This window comes from Grus americana, chromosome 1 (genome assembly GCF_028858705.1).
Source record: "Grus americana isolate bGruAme1 chromosome 1, bGruAme1.mat, whole genome shotgun sequence".
NCBI classification, from domain to species: Eukaryota; Metazoa; Chordata; class Aves; order Gruiformes; family Gruidae; genus Grus; species Grus americana.
Window position 1 is genome coordinate 160,024,697 of NC_072852.1, and position 19,190 is coordinate 160,043,886.

General features: G+C 38.1%; 1 protein-coding gene across 4 annotated transcripts in view; it reads right to left on the minus strand.

Moving 5' to 3' along the window:
* The window catches only part of PCCA (propionyl-CoA carboxylase subunit alpha), a 299,061-nt gene that overhangs the window by 179,182 nt on the left and 100,689 nt on the right, over positions 1-19,190 (minus strand). For all 4 annotated transcript variants that reach the window (XM_054821090.1, XM_054821100.1, XM_054821117.1 and 1 more), the window contains exons 10-12: positions 12,448-12,550; positions 7,944-8,038; positions 215-365 (exon numbers count right to left, since the gene is read on the minus strand). In XM_054821090.1, the coding sequence (XP_054677065.1) occupies positions 215-365; positions 7,944-8,038; positions 12,448-12,550 (349 nt within the window). The remainder of the gene's footprint in view (positions 1-214; positions 366-7,943; positions 8,039-12,447; positions 12,551-19,190) is intronic.

Sequence of the window (19,190 nt, forward strand, 5' to 3'; positions counted from 1 at the left end):
GAACACTTGAGTGCTGTGCAAGGGCTCACTGCTGCAAAGTCTCGTATAGGCAGGCTTAACTGAGCAGATCTTTTAAGTTCAGTGGGAAGTGCTCACGTGCGTCAAGTTAGTTATGTGTAAGTCTTTGCAGGAGCAGACCCCTAAGTATGGAAGGAGGTTATGTTCTGTTTTTTTAAATAACACTTTTCTGAATCTGTAGAGCTGTTTTTCTTACCTGAAGTCTAGTATTCATTTCCAAGAAGTAGAAATTCTTACTGGAGTCCACAAGGAATTCTACTGTTCCAGCAGAGGAATATTTTACTGCTTTGGCAAGAGCTACTGCTTGTTCTCCCATTGCTCTTCGAGTTTCAGGGTCTAGAAAAGTGCTACAATACAGAAACAATGCTTTTCTTTAGTTAAAAAACCCAATAATTTCATCTTCTGCTTAAACTACCACCAAAAGAGGGACAATATCATTATTTAAGTTATGAAAACATGTCTAGACTCTCAAATGTGTGCCTTTACATTTATATTGCTCCTAAATAGATATACTGCATGCTTTGCAATTACCGCTAATGTACAGGAAATTCAGAATAAATAACAGCGTTCTCTAAAATATAAAATAACAGAAGACAACTTTGTTAGAACACTAAGATCTCTAACAAAGCAAGTTAAACAAAAATAAAAACATACAAATCCATGATATTTTAGAAGGCATATCTATTTACCAAAACACTGTAACTAAAAAAATCCATCCAATGGAAATATGAATGTCAAAATACAAGACATGAAGTCTAAAGGAAATTTGTTTTCTGACTCTGAATTAAAACAGTGTGGCCATTTCATTGATATTCTATGCAATAAAGAAGTTTTGGAAATTAATGAAGCATTTATTTGGGCATCTTATGTGAATAAGATTGCAATGAAGAAAATTTGGTCATTCGTAATATTTAGCTAAAACATCATGACTTAAACCTTCATATGCTGTATTTCCTCTCTCACCTTTACTTGTAAGCTGAAGAATAGTTATCCACATTTATTAATTGCAATTCATTCCTTTCCACAAATCCTGGACACACTCAAGGGCACCCAAAGAGCAGCTCAGCTACCACCTGGGGAGCCACCATGAACACTGCCCAAATGCCAAGCCTTCTCATTCTAGGAGCACACCATGCCACATCCAGTGGTTTGAAAGACTGAGGAAGGTATATATCCCTGCTTGTTACTCTCCTCTATACTGCAAATTCAGATTTAGATTAACCTATGCAGATTGTTAATTTAGAGCTAGAGAAGTTTCTGTGGCTTTCCATTAAAGCTGTGAAGTTGTTTGCCCCTCACCCTGATACACTGACCTTCAATGAAAGACAACGTGTAGCTGTTCATCTTATACAAGCTTATAAATATGCTTATTATATTTCTGCAGTGACTTACATCAGACAGATAAAGTACTTTCAAAATGACAGCTGAGTTAAAGGAATAGGAAGTCATTTCTACCTTACCTCTAAATTACTGTTTAAAAAGAAAATACGTATTTCTTGGGGTGTCCTCAAGAGACAGTTCTAATTCTGCAAAGGAGCAATCAGGAGCCTCCACGTACCTGAAGGGGCCCCAAAGTCAGTGAAGCTCCATCTGGGGCCCAGGACTGCACTCAGACAGAAGCCAGTGCTGGGTCAGGACTTACTATGGGGTTTTTCACCAAGACCTGAACTCACAGAAGAGCTAGAGACTTCTGCCACAACGAGCCGTATTTGACACGACACAAAAAGTGAGGAAATATCTAGGCAAACTGGGAGACAACGGAATCCTTTTCTTTACAAGGAAAAGTACTACTTAGCACCTCCATCCTTCCAGTGTGTACAGCTAGATTCTGAGAGATGGTAGGGTAGACATTTTCAGAATTTAGGAAAAAATTTCTTTCTTGGCAAACAACGGGATCAACAGGAAAAGGAAATCAAGTCTGATCCCACAAAAGCTATCAGATCCTACAGCAGATCAAAGGCAAAACCAGGAGATGTGCAAAACTGTGTCATACCTTTCAAAAATAGGTACTGGCAGTGTAGAAGAGTTTCATAATATTTCTTATTTTAATTCAATAAGAAGAAAATACATTACACAAAATCAATGATCTATAATTCAATTTGTGGTTTCTGCAGGACTTTGATCAGGAAAGGTCAAGGAGTGGTTTAGGAATAACAGAACCTTTTCAATGTCAGCTTCATACTCTATTTCTAGAATGACTATTATTACTTCTGATATGGATGAAAGACAGTTACTCCCCTTTATTACAGTGGTGTCTTCCCTATGTTTGTTAAATGTAGGTCTGAGATTTCTCTGTTCACCTCCTGCTGTAGCCAAAGAATGGAACAGAGGTGTCACACTGCTAAACTTGATCTCTGCCACGTGGTTAAGCTTTATGCTCTAAAATGACTGGATCATCCCTGCAATCAGCTAAGTTAATTAACCAAAGTTTTCCTATTCCCCTCAGGTGCTTTACCTTTCATATACATTGTTTCTCTCTTCTTTAACAATGCACCTTTTACAACTGAAGTAACTCTTATCCAACCTAATTAGACATTCACTTGATAACACAGCATTTTAAACCTGACTTCAAATCCCTCTCACACATATACCTGTTATTCTATCGACCAAATAGCTCCTTTGGCAGCATGAAGGCTGCAAAATAAAAAGGATTCATGAGATAAAAGCACCAAAAAGAGAAAATAAGATCAGACCTGACATTTCACTCACAAGACCTTCTTCAAGCTATTGTCAAGTTGATCAAAGACAATACAGTTGGTTTGTTCCATTGTTTCTACATCCAGAGAGATGACCACACGGACAAGATGCTACCTCTCCACTTCTAGTTCATCAGATAATGTTTCCCAAAATATCTTCATCACCTTTACTCACAGGTAAGGTTGAGATTTTGAAAGGTACAGAGAGTTACACTGTCACTGGAAATTTACTGCTCAGCTTAGACAAAAAAAAAAACATCAATAACATTTACACTACCTCTGAAGATACCATTACACTGGGAGAAAATGGGACCTTCATTTTCCAAATGTCAAGGTCAGCTTACCTGCTCTTAGGAAATAGTTAGGCATACTGTTTGTTTAAAAAAATTACTTACCTACAAAAAGCATTCTCCTTTGTGATATCTCTTATGTACTACCACACCACAGGCATAAATACACTAAAGTATTTGAGAACAGTTTTGCCTCCACATCTAAACTGTGCCCACCTATGAATCATGTACACAGTCACAAACCTGACAGGCTCCTGTTTCTCTTAACCCCAAACCCTTCAAGGATCTCTAGACCAAGTGATAGGAAATGTAGAGTCTGACATACATACATGCAGCACAACTCTAAGGAGAGCTTGTACATGGAGTCTAGCTCAATAACATACCTTTCTGCTAAGTTCTTGTCTATATACATTTATTCAAATTGTCAGTGCCTTCAAGCAGCACCTTGGCAGTTAATCTGGAATATGATCCTGAAGTACTACACATCATACCAAGATCTTTCAGAGATAGTTTAGTGCTTGGAGAAGGTGAAAGAAGCTGCTGTCTGTGCACCTTCTAAGGACAGACACATTCCTGAGAAAAGCTAACAACAGAGCACGCAAAAAAGGTCACAAAAATAGTTTAATTGTTTCATTCGTATTCTAATGCAGTCGCTTACTGGTAAACTAGCCTCCCTTTTAAATCTCCTGCCTCTTAAATCTTTGTCACAGACAGAAATGGAAACAAATATTTTTGTCATTTGAACTGAAACTGAAAGAACATCTTTCAATTTAAAAAGAGACCACAAAACTAACATCTAGAATAGATAAGGCGATCTCAACTCTGAATGTATTCAGCTAGGAAGAAAAAAAAATCATAAATTATTTCCTGCCTGAGATGAAACTCAGGAAAACTTTGGGAAATTGTTGAGAGACTGTCGGAAGAATCACCTTATTTGGAAAGTCTTGGATGCAAAGGTTTAACCCAAAGGACATGGAATCACTGGAGAAAAGTAGAGACAAGAAAGGAGGCAGCTAGCAAATTCTAAGGACTTGCTCATTGTGGATGCTAATATGGATCTCGTATGCTGGTACAGAAGTCTTTGTAAAGCATGTTCCACAGAATATTGTGCAAACAGAAGAAAAAAGGTTATGATTCACTCCCAGCCATTGTCTTTTATCACGTGGGCAAGTTCAACGATAAATTTTCCTTCTTTGTATTTCTGACTGCTCTCAAAAGCATGTTCATATTTTCATCTAAGAGTGGTTTTACAGTTTTCACAATAGATATCTGCTACAGCATGTAAACCTGTTCCATCATTGCTTGTCCAGGAAACGCTTGAAAATGTAGAGAGAAGGCTTAACACTCAGTATCCTGAAGCTCAACGTTTTAAGATACCATAGTTAAGAGACCACAGTTCGAGTACCACATTCAGTTTTGGGCCCCTCACTACAAGAAGGACATTGAGGTGCTGGAGCGTGTCCAGAGAAGGGCAACGAAGCTGGTGAAGGGTCTAGAGAACAAGTCTGATGAGGAGCAGCTGAGGGAACTGAGGTTGTTTAAGCCTGGAGAAAAGGAGGCTGAGGGGAGACCTCATCACTCTCTATGACTACCTGAAAGGAGGTTGTGGTGAGGTGGGTGTTGGTCTCTTCTCCCATGTAAAAAGTGGTAAGACAAGAGGAAATGGCCTCGAGTTGCACCAGGGGACATTTAGATTGGATGTTAGGAAAAATTTCTTCACCAAAATGGTTGTCAATCATTGGAACAGGCTGCCCAGGGAAGTGGTAGAGTCACCATCCCTGGAGGTATTTAAAAGACGTGTAGATGTGGTGCTTAGGGACATGGTTTAGTGGTTGGACTTGTTAGTTTTAGGTTTACAGTTGGACTCGATCTTAAGGGTCTTTTCTAACCTAAGTGACTCTGTGATTCTAAATGGTATTCCATGGAGAATCAAACGTTGAATCTCTTTGACTACTACAGCAAAGGATAGTGCTGGATGATCATGGTCAGTGGAAGGGCCTTTGCGTGGCACTTCTCCATAACATTCCAAAATTTTAATTTTGGGCATCAAATAGTACAGATAGCCAAGTGCCTCTGAACAGTTGGACATTCCTTCACCCAAGTGGTGAGGCAAAAGTTAGTGTGCTTTAAAAAGCTTCTAACAGGTTCTGAAATGGTTAGATAGGACACCTGCTCTCACCAAAGTGAAGTTTAAGAGCGCTCCTTTGAGCTCCAGTTATTGAATAAGAAGTCAGCTAAGACTCTTGTATATTTACCTTTCATTGATCCCTTTACTTGAGATTGATCCTAAAAGATCAATAGATTTTCTGATAAGCTTATGGGTCTTGTTTCTCCACATGTGGAAGACTCCCCTATTACTCACTCTAGCAGACAGGAAAATACCACCACACCCCCACGTTTTTTCTTGCCAAAGCACACTGTCTCATAGCAACTGTCTCTGACAATGACTAGAGAAGAGTTTGCGCAGAGGAAGAACAAAAACTGAACTAAGGAACAACAACAACAACAGACTATTAAATGTTACTCATCTGTTTAAATTTCAGCCTCTGTGGTAAAATGAGAAGCCAATAGCATCTTCCAAAAGGATGTGAAGCTAGAAGCAAAGCAAATTACTGTAAACCACTGGAAGTTTTGTGTAGCACTAACTTTGCTCAGCACTAACTAAAAAACTGGCAACGATCAGATGTGTCTTATTGTCTGTGCTTCTCAGAACAGAGTAGGACAACTACGTAGTAGGACTACGTTAAAAGCATATAAGCAAAGTTTGTTGGTCTCCTAATTTGAAACTCAGGGACTGACCACCATGAACACCAGGGCTCCCTTGAATACTGTAAGGTGATCAGGGTGTGAACAAAAGAGCTTTCTCTCCTCAAAACACAGATTTTTTTTATTATTATTTTTTACAAGACACTGAGCTTGCCTAGGAAAACTGGACATTCAAACATGAAATGATCCCATAATGGTAAGCTTGACAGCTGCAGACTTTGCTTTAAGAAAATCATAGAGATTATTCTCAAAGCCCAAAGGCCTTCAACAATCAGTCTCTTAAAATAGATACTTAAGAAATCATCATCATAGGAAAAAAGTAAATCAAGACAGGCTTGACTAGAGGCCAGAGTCAAAGGCCCTAAATTGTACAAAAGACAAATAAGCTTTTTAGCCCATAGCATCCCTACCTCCTGGGCTTCATTAAAGAAAAAAAAAAAAAGCTTCAACCTTTCTCAGAGCTCTTAATGGCAGCAGGAGAAAAAAAACCACAACTGCTGAGGACTTCATATTTCCTCCACCCAGTTGTATAAGAAAAAGTGTTTCCAGGAGTCATTAATCAATGAGACTAGCTGAAACAGCATTCACAGCAATGGCTAACTTTAGGGTCTCTATGCTGTCTCACAGAAGTTAGTGCCCTGCTTATCTCCAACAGTCTTGTAACCCTTTGTAAATACATGGATTCTGCAGCCAACTGCAAGTGGCTGTAAGGCAGATAAGGCTTCCAAAGCTATGAGTAAAAGTCTGGCATAGTCTAAAACATTCAACAAGAAGGAAGAAGAGTTTTCACGCCCAATTTTGGAAGCTATTGAATTGCCCACACCCTTTTGTACAGTTATAGGAAGGAATGATAAAAATTACTGGCAATTCCAACAGAGAAGCCCAAGAAAGTTAAAAGGCTGATATTTCTGATGAAAGAAAACACACCACAGTTAGTTGCCTGGTGAGAGAAAGACAGTGTCACTTCCTTTAAGTGACCAGAGACATGGAGAATGAGCAGGCAGTAGTGGCAGTCAGTGCCTTACATGTCATCCTGAGGCAAAGGACCCTCTTAAGTGCTTAGGTATACATAAATGCACACGCACATTATATCAGGACCTGAAGCCTTCGCATTTCACAAACAAAAACATAGTAAGATCTTTAGGCACAAGGCTTCCGAGAAATCCACAAGCACTACAGGAAGCAACAGCAGCCATTTAAGCTTTTTTTAGTGGGTTTGTATCCTTAGATTTAAACTTTGTTTTTTCATTTAAGATCTAGGTTGTAAACAGTGCCGGTCCCACAATTATGATCCAACATAACTTATATGCTGCCTATAAGTAACCATCATTTGAATTACATATTTTCCTTACATCCTAACCTATTGCATCACATAGTTCTGTGCTATAAAATAATAGCAAACCCATCCCAGCTGGTGAACACATTACATTGGGAATTCCCATGGTTAAGGATATACCTATGTCTGGTTTTCTGAAATCAGAACTTCTGCCCTTTTTTCTACACATATTCTCTGATGAATGCAATGCAACAGAAAACACGGCAAGACCATACCTTGCACAGCAGCAATATATTTCAGCTCCATTTGAAAACAGTGGGATAAAGATCATTTAGTATGTTTGAGTTACTGGACACCTACATTTATAGTTCACTACCATGAATGGTACTGAAAGTGGTGCAGAGTAGTTAGTACTTCATGTTCCATTTCAAATAGAAATAAACAGTATTATCTGGCCCTCTTATAATTATTATAACATAGTCAAATATCTCTATCTGTGGTAAAATGAATACTTACTCCATATTTTATTTTACTCTTAAATCCAAAAGTTGAACGGCAAAGGAAAAATATCTCAGATAGCTTTCTTAATGTATCTCATATACCACATGTATTTCATTGGTAAGATCCATATCCATTTTATACAAGATAATGAAAAAAATTAACACTACAACACCTGTTTTCTTCTTACAGAAAGACATCATGAAGCAGGATCAAAAAACCCTCAAAGTACAACATAAAAAATTGTATTATCATCAAATGACTATAACTTAAACATTTTTTTCCCTTGACATTTTTAATAGAATAAAATCTGCTTGCTTTTACAATAAATAAAATCAGCAACTTTCCAAAAGAACTTTCAGTAACTATGAAGCTGCATCAAGAGTCTAGTATACGTACCTCGGTGCTTCCTCCACAACTTTTTGGTTTCTCCTTTGAATGGAACACTCTCTTTCATTCAACCACAAGGCATTACCATGTTTATCTGCCAAAACCTGAAACAATAACACACCGCTATTAAACAGATGCATACATATAGCCTTTTGACTATTATGTAGCATTGAGTTAGTTTAATTTTAAAATAATCTTTTTCCAATCTAGAAATAAAGGTTGGGAAAAAATGCTAGCGTAGAAAATTAATTGTACATGAAATACTAATGGAATGCTCCTTCAAATTTTGAACAGGATTAAAGCCATTATATAGAGTCTATATATGGCAAAAAGCACTCACACCAAAATTTGTGAGAAGTTCAGAAACTAGAAGTCAAAAGACTGAAATAAGATTAAAACTACGTTTTCAAGCATTTGAAATTGTATTGCATAATGAAACTACTCAGAAGCATATTGTTAAGCAATATCTTGTGTCAAGGAAGGAGAGAAAAATCTCAAAGGATACCAAATTTTGCTCCTGAATTACACAAAAAAGTTTTCAGAAACAATGGCTAACAGAGCTTTCTCAGTAGGCAAACCATACCACCCTATTTTTAACAAAGAAGAAAAGTCTTCACAAACTTTGCAATCTTTTATTAAGAAAAATAAAATTTGCTACTTCCTCAATTCAATGGAAATTAAAGCAGTAATTTCAAGGAATTTCTCAAAAATCAGGCGTCAGCTACAGTGCCTGGCTTCAGCTTCAGTTCATAGAAAAGTTAAATATACAGTCAAGCATCTAGATTCAGCTACCTAAATTACATGTTAGAAAAAATACAAGTTTGGCATAACAGTACTCTCACTTGATTCTGCAACTGGAAGGAAAAGTAAAAAACAAAACTCTATCCCTTTATGAAATTGACTGTATGGTGCAGCCACTTCCAATAGCAGGATACTAGATTTGAAAATTCAAGTAGACTTCTCCCAATCTTATGATTCTTATGACTACACGCTTATTCTTGGAACAATTTCTTTCATTGCAGACCACACCTGCTCCCTTTCTTCCTTATAAAATTTTCCCTCTAATCCAATTTTTTTTTCCATCTTCCTGCTCTGATCTGCGGGAACCTGTGCCAATATTCATGCTTCATTCTTTAGTAGTGCAGTTCTACACCGAAAACAGACAAGATAAAAAAAGGAGACAATCTTCCTCAAACTGTGTGAACTCAACCATATCTATTCACATTTGTGACAATGAATCTGTATTATTTATTATTCCTTTTAGCACTACAGAGCTAGTATGGCACTAAGCAAAATGAATTCCTGCATGTGTGACACCAATGTTTGCTGACGCGTAAATAATCTGGGTAGATGTGACCGAAAACGAGGCACTGATCTCATGAAGACAACTCACATGCACTGTACAGCATCAGACCCAGAGTGCTCTGCGCCCTGCAGCATCAGACTTCTCTTTTCCTCACAAATTCTGTTGCACTCCCATACATTTATGGAGCTTTCTAAGGGAAAAACCCCCTCCAAAGAGTTCTACAAGATCGATGACTTTAGGAGTTCCTAAACTACAGCTCATCCCAGAATCCTCTTCCCTGCCCAGGGGAAGGTTTAGCAGCAGCACGAGGGTACTGCAGCCAACTGCTAGATTCTGTAACAGGCAACTCAGTACAAAACCAGGAAGGAAAAAAAAAAAATTAGCAGCATCTAAAGCAACTTCCTACGTGAGTCCTAACCCATCCAATCCAGAACTAAACATCATGGAGCTCTACGGAAACTCATCTGGGAGGACAAGAGACTTTAATTTTTTTGTTTTGTTCTTTTGTCAATATTTAAACAGTACGTCTGGGGCATAGCATGGTACCTGATGGACAAATCACTGTGCTGTAAGTAGAATGATTCCTTGTAAGCCCTTCCATTTCATTGTTAGAAAGCCTACAACTCACACAATTCAGCCTCACCAAAACGAAGAAACAAACTAAAAAGTGCTGGAATATTTCAATAAAAATGAGTTCCTGTGCTTCTCTTCTCTCTCTCTGTATTTTTCTGAAGGGGATAATAAAATATTTTTCAAGTCAACTAGTAAATATTTTCTTTCACTTCAGGACATTTCTTGTATCTTAATTTCTACAACCTGGATCTTAAAATAAATGTTTTTCCATTATCAGTTAATACGGCTCAAAAAAAATTTTTAAAAAATATATGCATGAATATTTATTATGAAAACATGATTAGAGGTAGAATAAGCCAAACAACATCTAGTGTTAGGCTTTTACTTTAATTTTGGGTCCACTGTTTTCATTATCAGAAACTAAAGAAGATACTTCATAAAACAATTATATTTCAGAAGACATTTACGGAATACTGAAACCATCTACTTCAAGATGGCATGAGATTTTAGCATGCATCACACTAAAAATGCATGTCACAGCCACAGGTTTTTTCTAAACATCTAAGTATTCCTAAAAGAAAACGTCCCGTTTTGTGGGATTAGACGATTACGACATTAGTATATACACTAGGTACATTTATATGCCAAAAATAATTAAATATAATGTATCGCAACCTCTCCCACATGATTCAGCTAAATTCGATTTCCAGTTGTAGGGCTGCTATTTAGCCAAGCAACAGACATTCCATGTACTCTTACTTTAAACTCAGGTTCTTCATATCATATATTTCAGGAGAACAAGACTTCAAATCAGTTCAAGCACAAAGTCTATTTGGACTCTATTTTCCTGTTAATTGTTTTAGTCTTTTCTCATGTTTTACAAAGTGATTGTTTTATAGCTAGACACAGGAAACCCCTTATTTAACAATTTTAACTACCAATGCTTTGGAGCTATACGAGAACATTAAAAAAAGTTCTATTTAAAAGTTACTGCTAAATTAATAAATATTTGGCATCTGGTCTCAAATTGTTTGTATATTTAGCAGTTTGAAAATGAACCAAGGTCAACGTCCTAAAGCTGATTAGAACATGCAGCTAAAATGATACGCTATGATATTGTTAAAAGGTACCATCAAAGTGTACGTGTAAGGAAAACAACATTCATTGTACACTTATTATAATTAAAACTACAAATTATTAATGGCAAAGCTATTTTGTCTAATCTAGGTGAAATTGTTTGACTGTTCTTAATTAGTGCTGCCTAATTTTTTTTTGAAGAAACCTTTTTTAAACCTGAAGGAATCAGGTAAAATCTGCGTCCAACTGACGAAAGTATGGAGGAATCAATCTCATCTAACTTTAGTCATCAAAGAGTCAGAAGGAACCTGCTGAAGCTCCCAAACCTGAAAGCATTGATATGAATAGATCTTTAAGGTGTACTGATTTGCATACCAAAAAAACCCACCCCGAAAGACATAGGTATCCAAAAATTATTAGCCATGACAAAAGAATATAAGACGACGCTGTAGCAATCTGAGCTCTTGTAACTTAAGATAAATGCTGAAACTAAACATTCGCTATATACTTTCCGCGACCTTCAAAAGAGAACATGGCAGGGTTTAAATTTCATTTTTTACAGACTGCTTTTTCATTACACGTATGCAATAAGTTAGCCTGTGCACATAAAATAAAAACATAGGCAGTATCAAGTTGTGGGTACATATCTAGCACAGTAAAAAATGTTAAATATTTCTCTCTTACAAATCAACCCACGCTATCAAATTTATTGTTGCTGTTTCATTCAGTTATTGAACTACTGTCAAAATACTTCAGGCTCTCACTGTAAAAGAAAACATGCCACAACTTAGAGTTTAAATTTCGGACAAAAATTAATGAAATTTCTGTTGAGGAAACAGACATACGCCACATAGATTTCTTGTCAGGAAAGATTATTTCAAGGCTATTGACAAACTCAATTTAGTTGCCTCCATAAGATCAAACACATCAAAAATTTTCAAGGCATAATTTTGTTAAAGAATCTGTCCAGAAAAAAAAAAAGTCTTGTTTTGCATTAGCACATCTGGCTTAACACTAGATCCAATAAAAGATAAATGCTCACAATCCAGAAGTTGAGGAGAATACACCTGATTTTGAACCAAAACCTGCCCCAAATGGGACACAAATCCTCCTGAGTCCTCAGGGAGCATTAGATACTTCAGAACAGAATCCAAAACACTGCAAAACCACCTAGAACTTGCAAGACAAATGTTAATCATAGCAGTGCTTGAACTACATCCTCTGCTGCGCTCGAGCACTGCAATCAGGATCCAGAGTTCAAGCTCCAGCCCTCAGGATAGATGCCTACAACCTTCTCCCCCCCACCCCCCCCCCCAATGAATTAAGCACGGTTCGTTGTCTTCCTGCTAAAGAAAGGCTAGAGAATAAAAACAGGAAGGCTGTATTGTGCATGATAGCCATGTAGTTTGAGCAATGGCCCAAGACACAGGAAAACACAAGACTCCAGGCCTTTTTTAGCAGAGCATTTGAAATCTTTTGAACTTTAATTTATGAGTTCAAACCTTACTAAATAAACAAACACTAATTAATAGTAGTACTAGTAATAATAATACAAACCTGGATTTCTATGTGACGAGGGTTATCAATGAACTTTTCTATCAGTAAGCGATCATCACCAAAACTTGAAGCAGCTTCTTGAGATGAAAACCTAAAACCTTCCCTTGAATAATGAAAACAAGAATAATAATCTGTATTTAAAAAGTTCAGTCAAGTCTTGAAGTACACAAGGAGAAGGAAAGCTTATTCATTCCAGTCATCTGGCAACGCACGTATCCAAAATACAAGTTTTACCATTTGCATTCGATTCTTTAATAAGCATCCTCTTTTTCTTTCTTTCCTTACAAAGAAAACCTACGTTCTCAAAGCACAGAGAATTTCAGCGTGTTTAAAAAGTCTGGGCATTTGCAGCAATTATTTGTATGAATTTTCTTTGTTGGCATTTTCCTCTGTAAAAGTAATAAAGTAATAATTTTTTTTTTTAAAACCATTAATTACAAAGTACTTGTTATACAGTAGGTAAAGATGAAGATCACCACTATTCAAGGTACACAGCCCTCTTAATACTCAAGACCAGCAAAGGTTAGTTGCACATTAATTAGACGAAAGAACTGCAGACCTTGTAAATTTAATCATTGAACACACAACCTGAACATGCAATACTTTATAAGGCATACCAGCTGTACTACTATTTTTTCTCTGCATTAAAGTGTAATTGAGTGTTATGCTGCACATTCCATATACTTACCTCTGTTTTCTCTTTTACATATGTAATTACTCAAATAAAAATTGTAAGATATGCTATTTATTGACTTTATTTTTCATGGCAGAAAGATTGCTCCTATGGGGCATAACTGCTGACAAACAACTCTAAGTACAGCTTTCCCAGGCTCTTCAACATATGGCATATTAGTCCCACTTACGTTGATACATATGGAAAGTTTGGGCTAAATTTCTGTGGGATTGACTACTGAAATGCAACAGCCCTGATATTTGTGCCCAGAATAAGAACTACAGCACAACCGAGCTGAAGTTTCTGTGCCTTCCATCTCTTGAATCTAGTTCAATTCCACAAACAAAACCTGGACAATAAAACCATGAGATAGGCAAACTTACAGTATAAAGAACTGTATATTTAAAAGGCATTTCTTCACCTTTTTTAAAGACTGCGGAATAATATATGCTATAATTTTGAGAGATTATACTCAATGTATGATCGCTCCTAAATTAATATTTAACTTCAATATATTGAATTACTTAATAAAGAGAAAAAAAGGAGAAAATTTGTTATTCTGTACAGTACCTGATCTGTCAAAAAAACCAAAATGAGGTAACAAACAGCCATACGGTGTTTGAGCTTATTGAAACAGATTTAGACCTATTTTAACTCCTATATCAAAGGCCCTGTTTCCTTTTGTAAACATTCTATCACACAGTTTTATGCACAATTGACTATTTTTCTTTCATTGAAGGATGTGCTAATTAGAAATCTAAACTGCAATACTTGTTAAAAAAGAGTCAGGTGGCTAATTATCTAATCCATACATCTGTAAATCTTTTTAAATTATATATAATAGGAATGACTATCTCAGGTGTTCTGACCTTGTGTGTATCTTACAAATCTGTGCAGTTGCATTTGTTCAGTGATCAAAATTACCATAAACACACTTTACCTTCCTTAAAGAGATCATACTAACCAAATGGAGATGGGTCTGAGTCTCCTTATGAATATTCAAAATTTAAAAAGCTGTTTAAGCTAGAAAAGAATTTGCATTTGGAACTTCATCCTTTCACCAAGTAGCAGCCCTACAGTGCCTCACTGCAAGGAATATGCTCCCCACGCAGCACAACCACACTGATACGTGCAACCAAGTCCAAAATTTTCCTGCCCACGCTAACCCCAGAAGAAAAAGTGCAGGGAAACTTGGGAGAGGGAAACCTGAGCTTACTGCCCTTGTCTGGGCCCAGGTACAGTTTACCATACAAGTAACATGCTGTCTGCAGCCTAACCAAGCCCTGATGCTTGACAAGACACAATCATTCAGGCTGAAACCTCACCTATACGAAGGCCATCAATGATACCTCAGAACAAAGAGGCACTCTGGTCAGAGGGTTCCTGAGCAGGGGCTCTGCGCAGACCTACACTCCAAACATTAATCGCCTACTAACACAGCCATCTTCACAGTCCTCCAGTGCCAGGCATCTGCACTAGACTGAGGGGCAGGGAGGATGGACCATCCATTAGGCACTACTTGGTACCCCATGCTACAGGGACACCAGCCAGGCCGGTACAAAAGGAGCACAACAAGCAGCAGCAGCTAAGAGGGGCTTTGGCAGGAGATACTTTCGGTAGTTTCTTATAAGGAGGAGTTGGTGGTAGAGGAAGTTTTGACAGCAGGGTTGAGGAGGGTGTTTGCCATTTTGGTTGCAAGTTCTTTATTCACGCAAGATTTTCTGTTGAGGTAAGGTTTTTCTTAGGTTCTCAGTAACTTTTAGTGGCAGATTTCATTTTTTTCCTATATGCAGATATGCTGCTTTTAGGTGCTTCCATTAGCTTCTGTTTACCAACTCATAGATTGACAGACCGGTTCATGATGAAGAAGGGCCCTGACTTCCTCTTTGTTGGGATGCATCACTCCTGAGCTTGGAGGAGGTGACCCTTGAATATTAGCCAGCTGTCTTGGGCCCCTCTTCCTTCCAGGGCTTTGTCCCATGGTACTCTACCAAGCAGATCCCTGAAGAGGCCAAAGTCTGCTCTCCTGAAGTCCAGGGTAGTGAGCTTGCTTCGTGCCCTCCTCGCTGCCCTGAGGATCCTGAATTCCACCATTTCGTGGTCACTGCAGCCAAGGCTGCCCTTGAGCTTGACGTCCCCTACCAGGCCCTCCTTATTGGTGAAAATAAGGTCCAGCATGGGACCTCTCCTCATGGGCTCCTCTATCACTTGGAGGAGAAAGTTGTCATGGACACATTCCAGGAACTTCATGGATTGCTTGCACTCAGCTGCGTCGTCCCTCCAACAGATATCAGGGTGGTTGAAGTCCCCCATAAGGACCAGGGCTTGTGAGTGTGAGGCTGGTCCTATCTGCCTACAGAGGGCTTCATCTGCTCGGTCCCCCTGGTCAGGTGGCCTGTAGCAGACCCCCACTATGACATCCCCTGCCCCAGCCCTCCCTTTAATCCTGACCCATAGGCTCTCAGTTGGCTCCTCATCCATCCCCAGGTGGAGCTCCATGCACTCCAGCTGGTCATTGACATAGAGGGCAATGCCCCCTCCTCGCCTGCCCTGCCTGTCCTTCCTAAAGAGCCTGTACCCTTCCATCCCAACACTCCAGCCATAGGAGCTATCCCACCACATCTCTGTAACGCCAATAAGGTCATAGCCTTGCAGGCACACACACATCTCCAGCTCCTAAGTAAGGAGTTTCCAACTGGATGTAAGGAAGAATATGACTGGAAAGAACTGAGGGACAAGGCAGGCTGTTTAGAGAGGCTGTGGAATCTCAACACAAGACCCAACTGGGCAGAGCTCTAAGCAAGCAGCTTCAAATTCAGCACTGATCCTGTTCTGAGGATGAAACTGCATTAGATGATGTCCCTAGGTCCCTTCAAACATGAAAGATTCTACATGAGGAAGAACAGGATGCCTTTAAAGGTTCCTCTCTTTCCCTGCAGTACGTGTATTCACAGTGAAGTATAAGTTGTACAAAAGCATTTATTGATCTTGCCACAAGTTTTCTTGTGGTTGTCTGAAGTGAGATAGCTCGTGCCAACTTTCTGCCTCCAGCTCTGAAATCAGCATTGCCGCTTTAATTAAGACAACCAGTTTCTTTGGAGGCAGCCAGACACTAATGAAAAACTGCAGTCGTTATGTAATATTTCAGTTTCCAATATCAGCAAATAGTAAAAGAAAATAGTCTTTCTTGTCAAGGCCAGAATTAGAAAGGCCATCTAGTTAAAAACAGATGTTTGATAGCCATTAGTACAGTAGAATCCCTCTAAAACCATGACTGGTAGGCTAAGTAACCAATAAATACTGAAATGTTGTTTGATTTTACACACAAAACCAACATCCATTGCTTCAGCTTGACTCCAATTTCTAAAAAAACCTAAAATTACCTAGTCACAGCATTTTACATATGTTTACACATGTAGCTGGCATGGAAAACTGTGTTTTAAAAATACCAGGCTTTAGGAAACACTGTTCTTCACTCATCTAATTGACTCCTTCCCCTTACCTGAAGGCTTCTACAGGACAGACCTGTGCAGGACAGACCAAGGATGCCAAACCCATACACTCCCATTTTTGCAGAGCAGTCTGACAGGCCAAATGCACTGCTTTGAGCAGGTAATAAAACTCAGTGTACAGGTTTGTAATAGGGAATGCTGTTCAGTTTCTTAAAGCATTATCCTACAATACTGCATGCTTCAGATTTCCTTTGCCTTGGGAGGTGGGGGATTCAGAATGATTTGTTACACATTATTCCACTTTAACCTCTTCCAGTTCCACTGCTCATTCCTTCAGAACCATTGGATAATTACAACATCAGGAAAAAAAAAACCTTCAACAGATGTTTCTGAAAGAAGGTGGAAAACTGCAGAAAATGATTGCAGACTACAAAAAAAAATTGCTGGTAGTTCTCCCACATATCCTGTTGTTCCATCCCAGTGAAGAGCAGCAACTGTGGAACAGCGAAAGTAAACACAGCATGGTACCATAGGACCACAGAAGAGAAATTATAAGGGGTTATTCGAATTTGAGAACAGATGTTTGACTTTAAAAATTGGCATAAGTCAATAAGCAAGAATTTAAGTAACAGGACAATTTCTATTTTCCTGCTATTAAGTTAAAAGGCAAAATCTTTCATCTCTCTAAATATCTGTTGCTGGAAGCTTCCTTGTTGAAAGCTTTCAAAACAGATACTCACTAAGCATGCAACATTTCAATATCTAGGAAGTTACAGAAGTTGAAACAATTGGGGAGCAGAATTAGCATAAAGCTCCAAATTTCTCAAAATAGAATTGTTAGAAGATAATTCAGTACAAATTTCCAACTTAGGTTATCACTTTTGCAGCTGAAACTACTAACTGGAAAAACTAATCTTTATCTGCAAATCCATGGAGTTTAAAATAAAGGCCAGTAGTTCCTGTATGATTACCTCTGATACTGAACCTACAAGCCAGTAAGTATCTTCATGTGCAAAAATCCATCACAACCTCTGCCAGAAAATTTAAATCTGTTCTTTGGTGAGGATAGGGTCCTCAAATGAATTCCTTTTCGGAGCTGCCAGCAGACCATTTGAAGCCATGAAGCCTAAAGTCTTAGCTACAGGTACAATTGCTATAAGCATACTGAAAGCAAGAGAGCCTTCTGTTTCTCCATAATCAAAGAAGGAATGATACAGAAAATTTCTAGATATTCAGACACCTGTACTAGTCACGTTTTGTTGTACTTCATAAGGTTGCCTATATTTGGAAAGCACTTTCCAGTCAGGCTCTCTGGGATGCAAGCAGAGGCTCTTCACATACAAGAGCAGAGGTGGGATGAGCAGCCACACTAAGACAGAAGTACTTTTAGATACATACAGCAGGAAAACTTTCTCATGCTGTGAAGAACCTACAAATCTGAATTTCATGTAAACTCCTCTTCAGAAATCTGCATTTCATTTTCAATACAATTTCAAGTGAGTATCTATTATGTAAAGAAAGGGCAACCTAAATTCAACTGACCCAAACCGAGACTAGAGATCACATTAGAGAGAAGATAGGTTTCTTTTAATTTCAGATGTGGGTTAGTGGCTTGAATTGTACATAAAATTCCACACTAGAACTTGACCAAAATTTCAAAAAAGCAATAGAAGTGAGAGTTAGGAGTGATTCGTATCTGAAAGAATATAACAGCAGCCCTACCCAGATAAAGAGGCAGGGAGCAACATGGCAGCCATCCACAGTCACATGCACATGAAGAGCTATTTCAAGAAAAAAGTAATTCTAACAGTGGTAAAACTATTTTAATATTTCTAGTTAGAAATACTAGCTGGAAGTTATGGAAATCTTAGCTACAGCTGGAGTAATACCATAATATTTAGAGAATCTAAGAAAATTCTCATCACTAGGGATATTTAAGAGATGTGAAGGATGAAGCACCAGTAAATTATCACCATGAATAATTCTGCAACAGTGGCAGTTAAGTCATTCACAAAGGTCTTTTCCATTTCCAATGGTTATTTCCATGTCACACTACATAGTGCATTTAAACCTTCTTTTAATATTATGCATAGTCAATTCAGACAAGAAAAATTTTCAGCTATCCTGAAAATCCAAAAGTATGTTTCAAACAAAATTAGGTTATCAGGCTTTTTTTTTTTTAAATAGCATTTGGAATTAATCCCATGTGACAAAGCCAAAGCAAGTTTACAAATCAAAATATTATCAACCATTCATTGCACTCATCTTGCATCTATAAACCCTGAAATACAAAAGGCCATTCAGATACTGGCTTCTCAGATGCTGCTAATAGCTGAATATTAGTTTCTTTTTAGGATTACATGGATTTGGATGCAGCAAGACAACGAGGTCAACAACTTCTCATGAGAGATCAAAATTATCAGATACATTTTGTCAGTAACAAGTTGAGTCACCTTCAAAACACTCAGTCAGATGTTGCTCTTCAGACACATAAAGGAACAGCCTTAGTTCCATAATGCAATTAATGGGCATATACAACAAACTTGTTACAATCTCACAGATATTTCTTCAAGACAGACTATGAGAGAAACTCAGATGCTCTATTTCATATGTACATG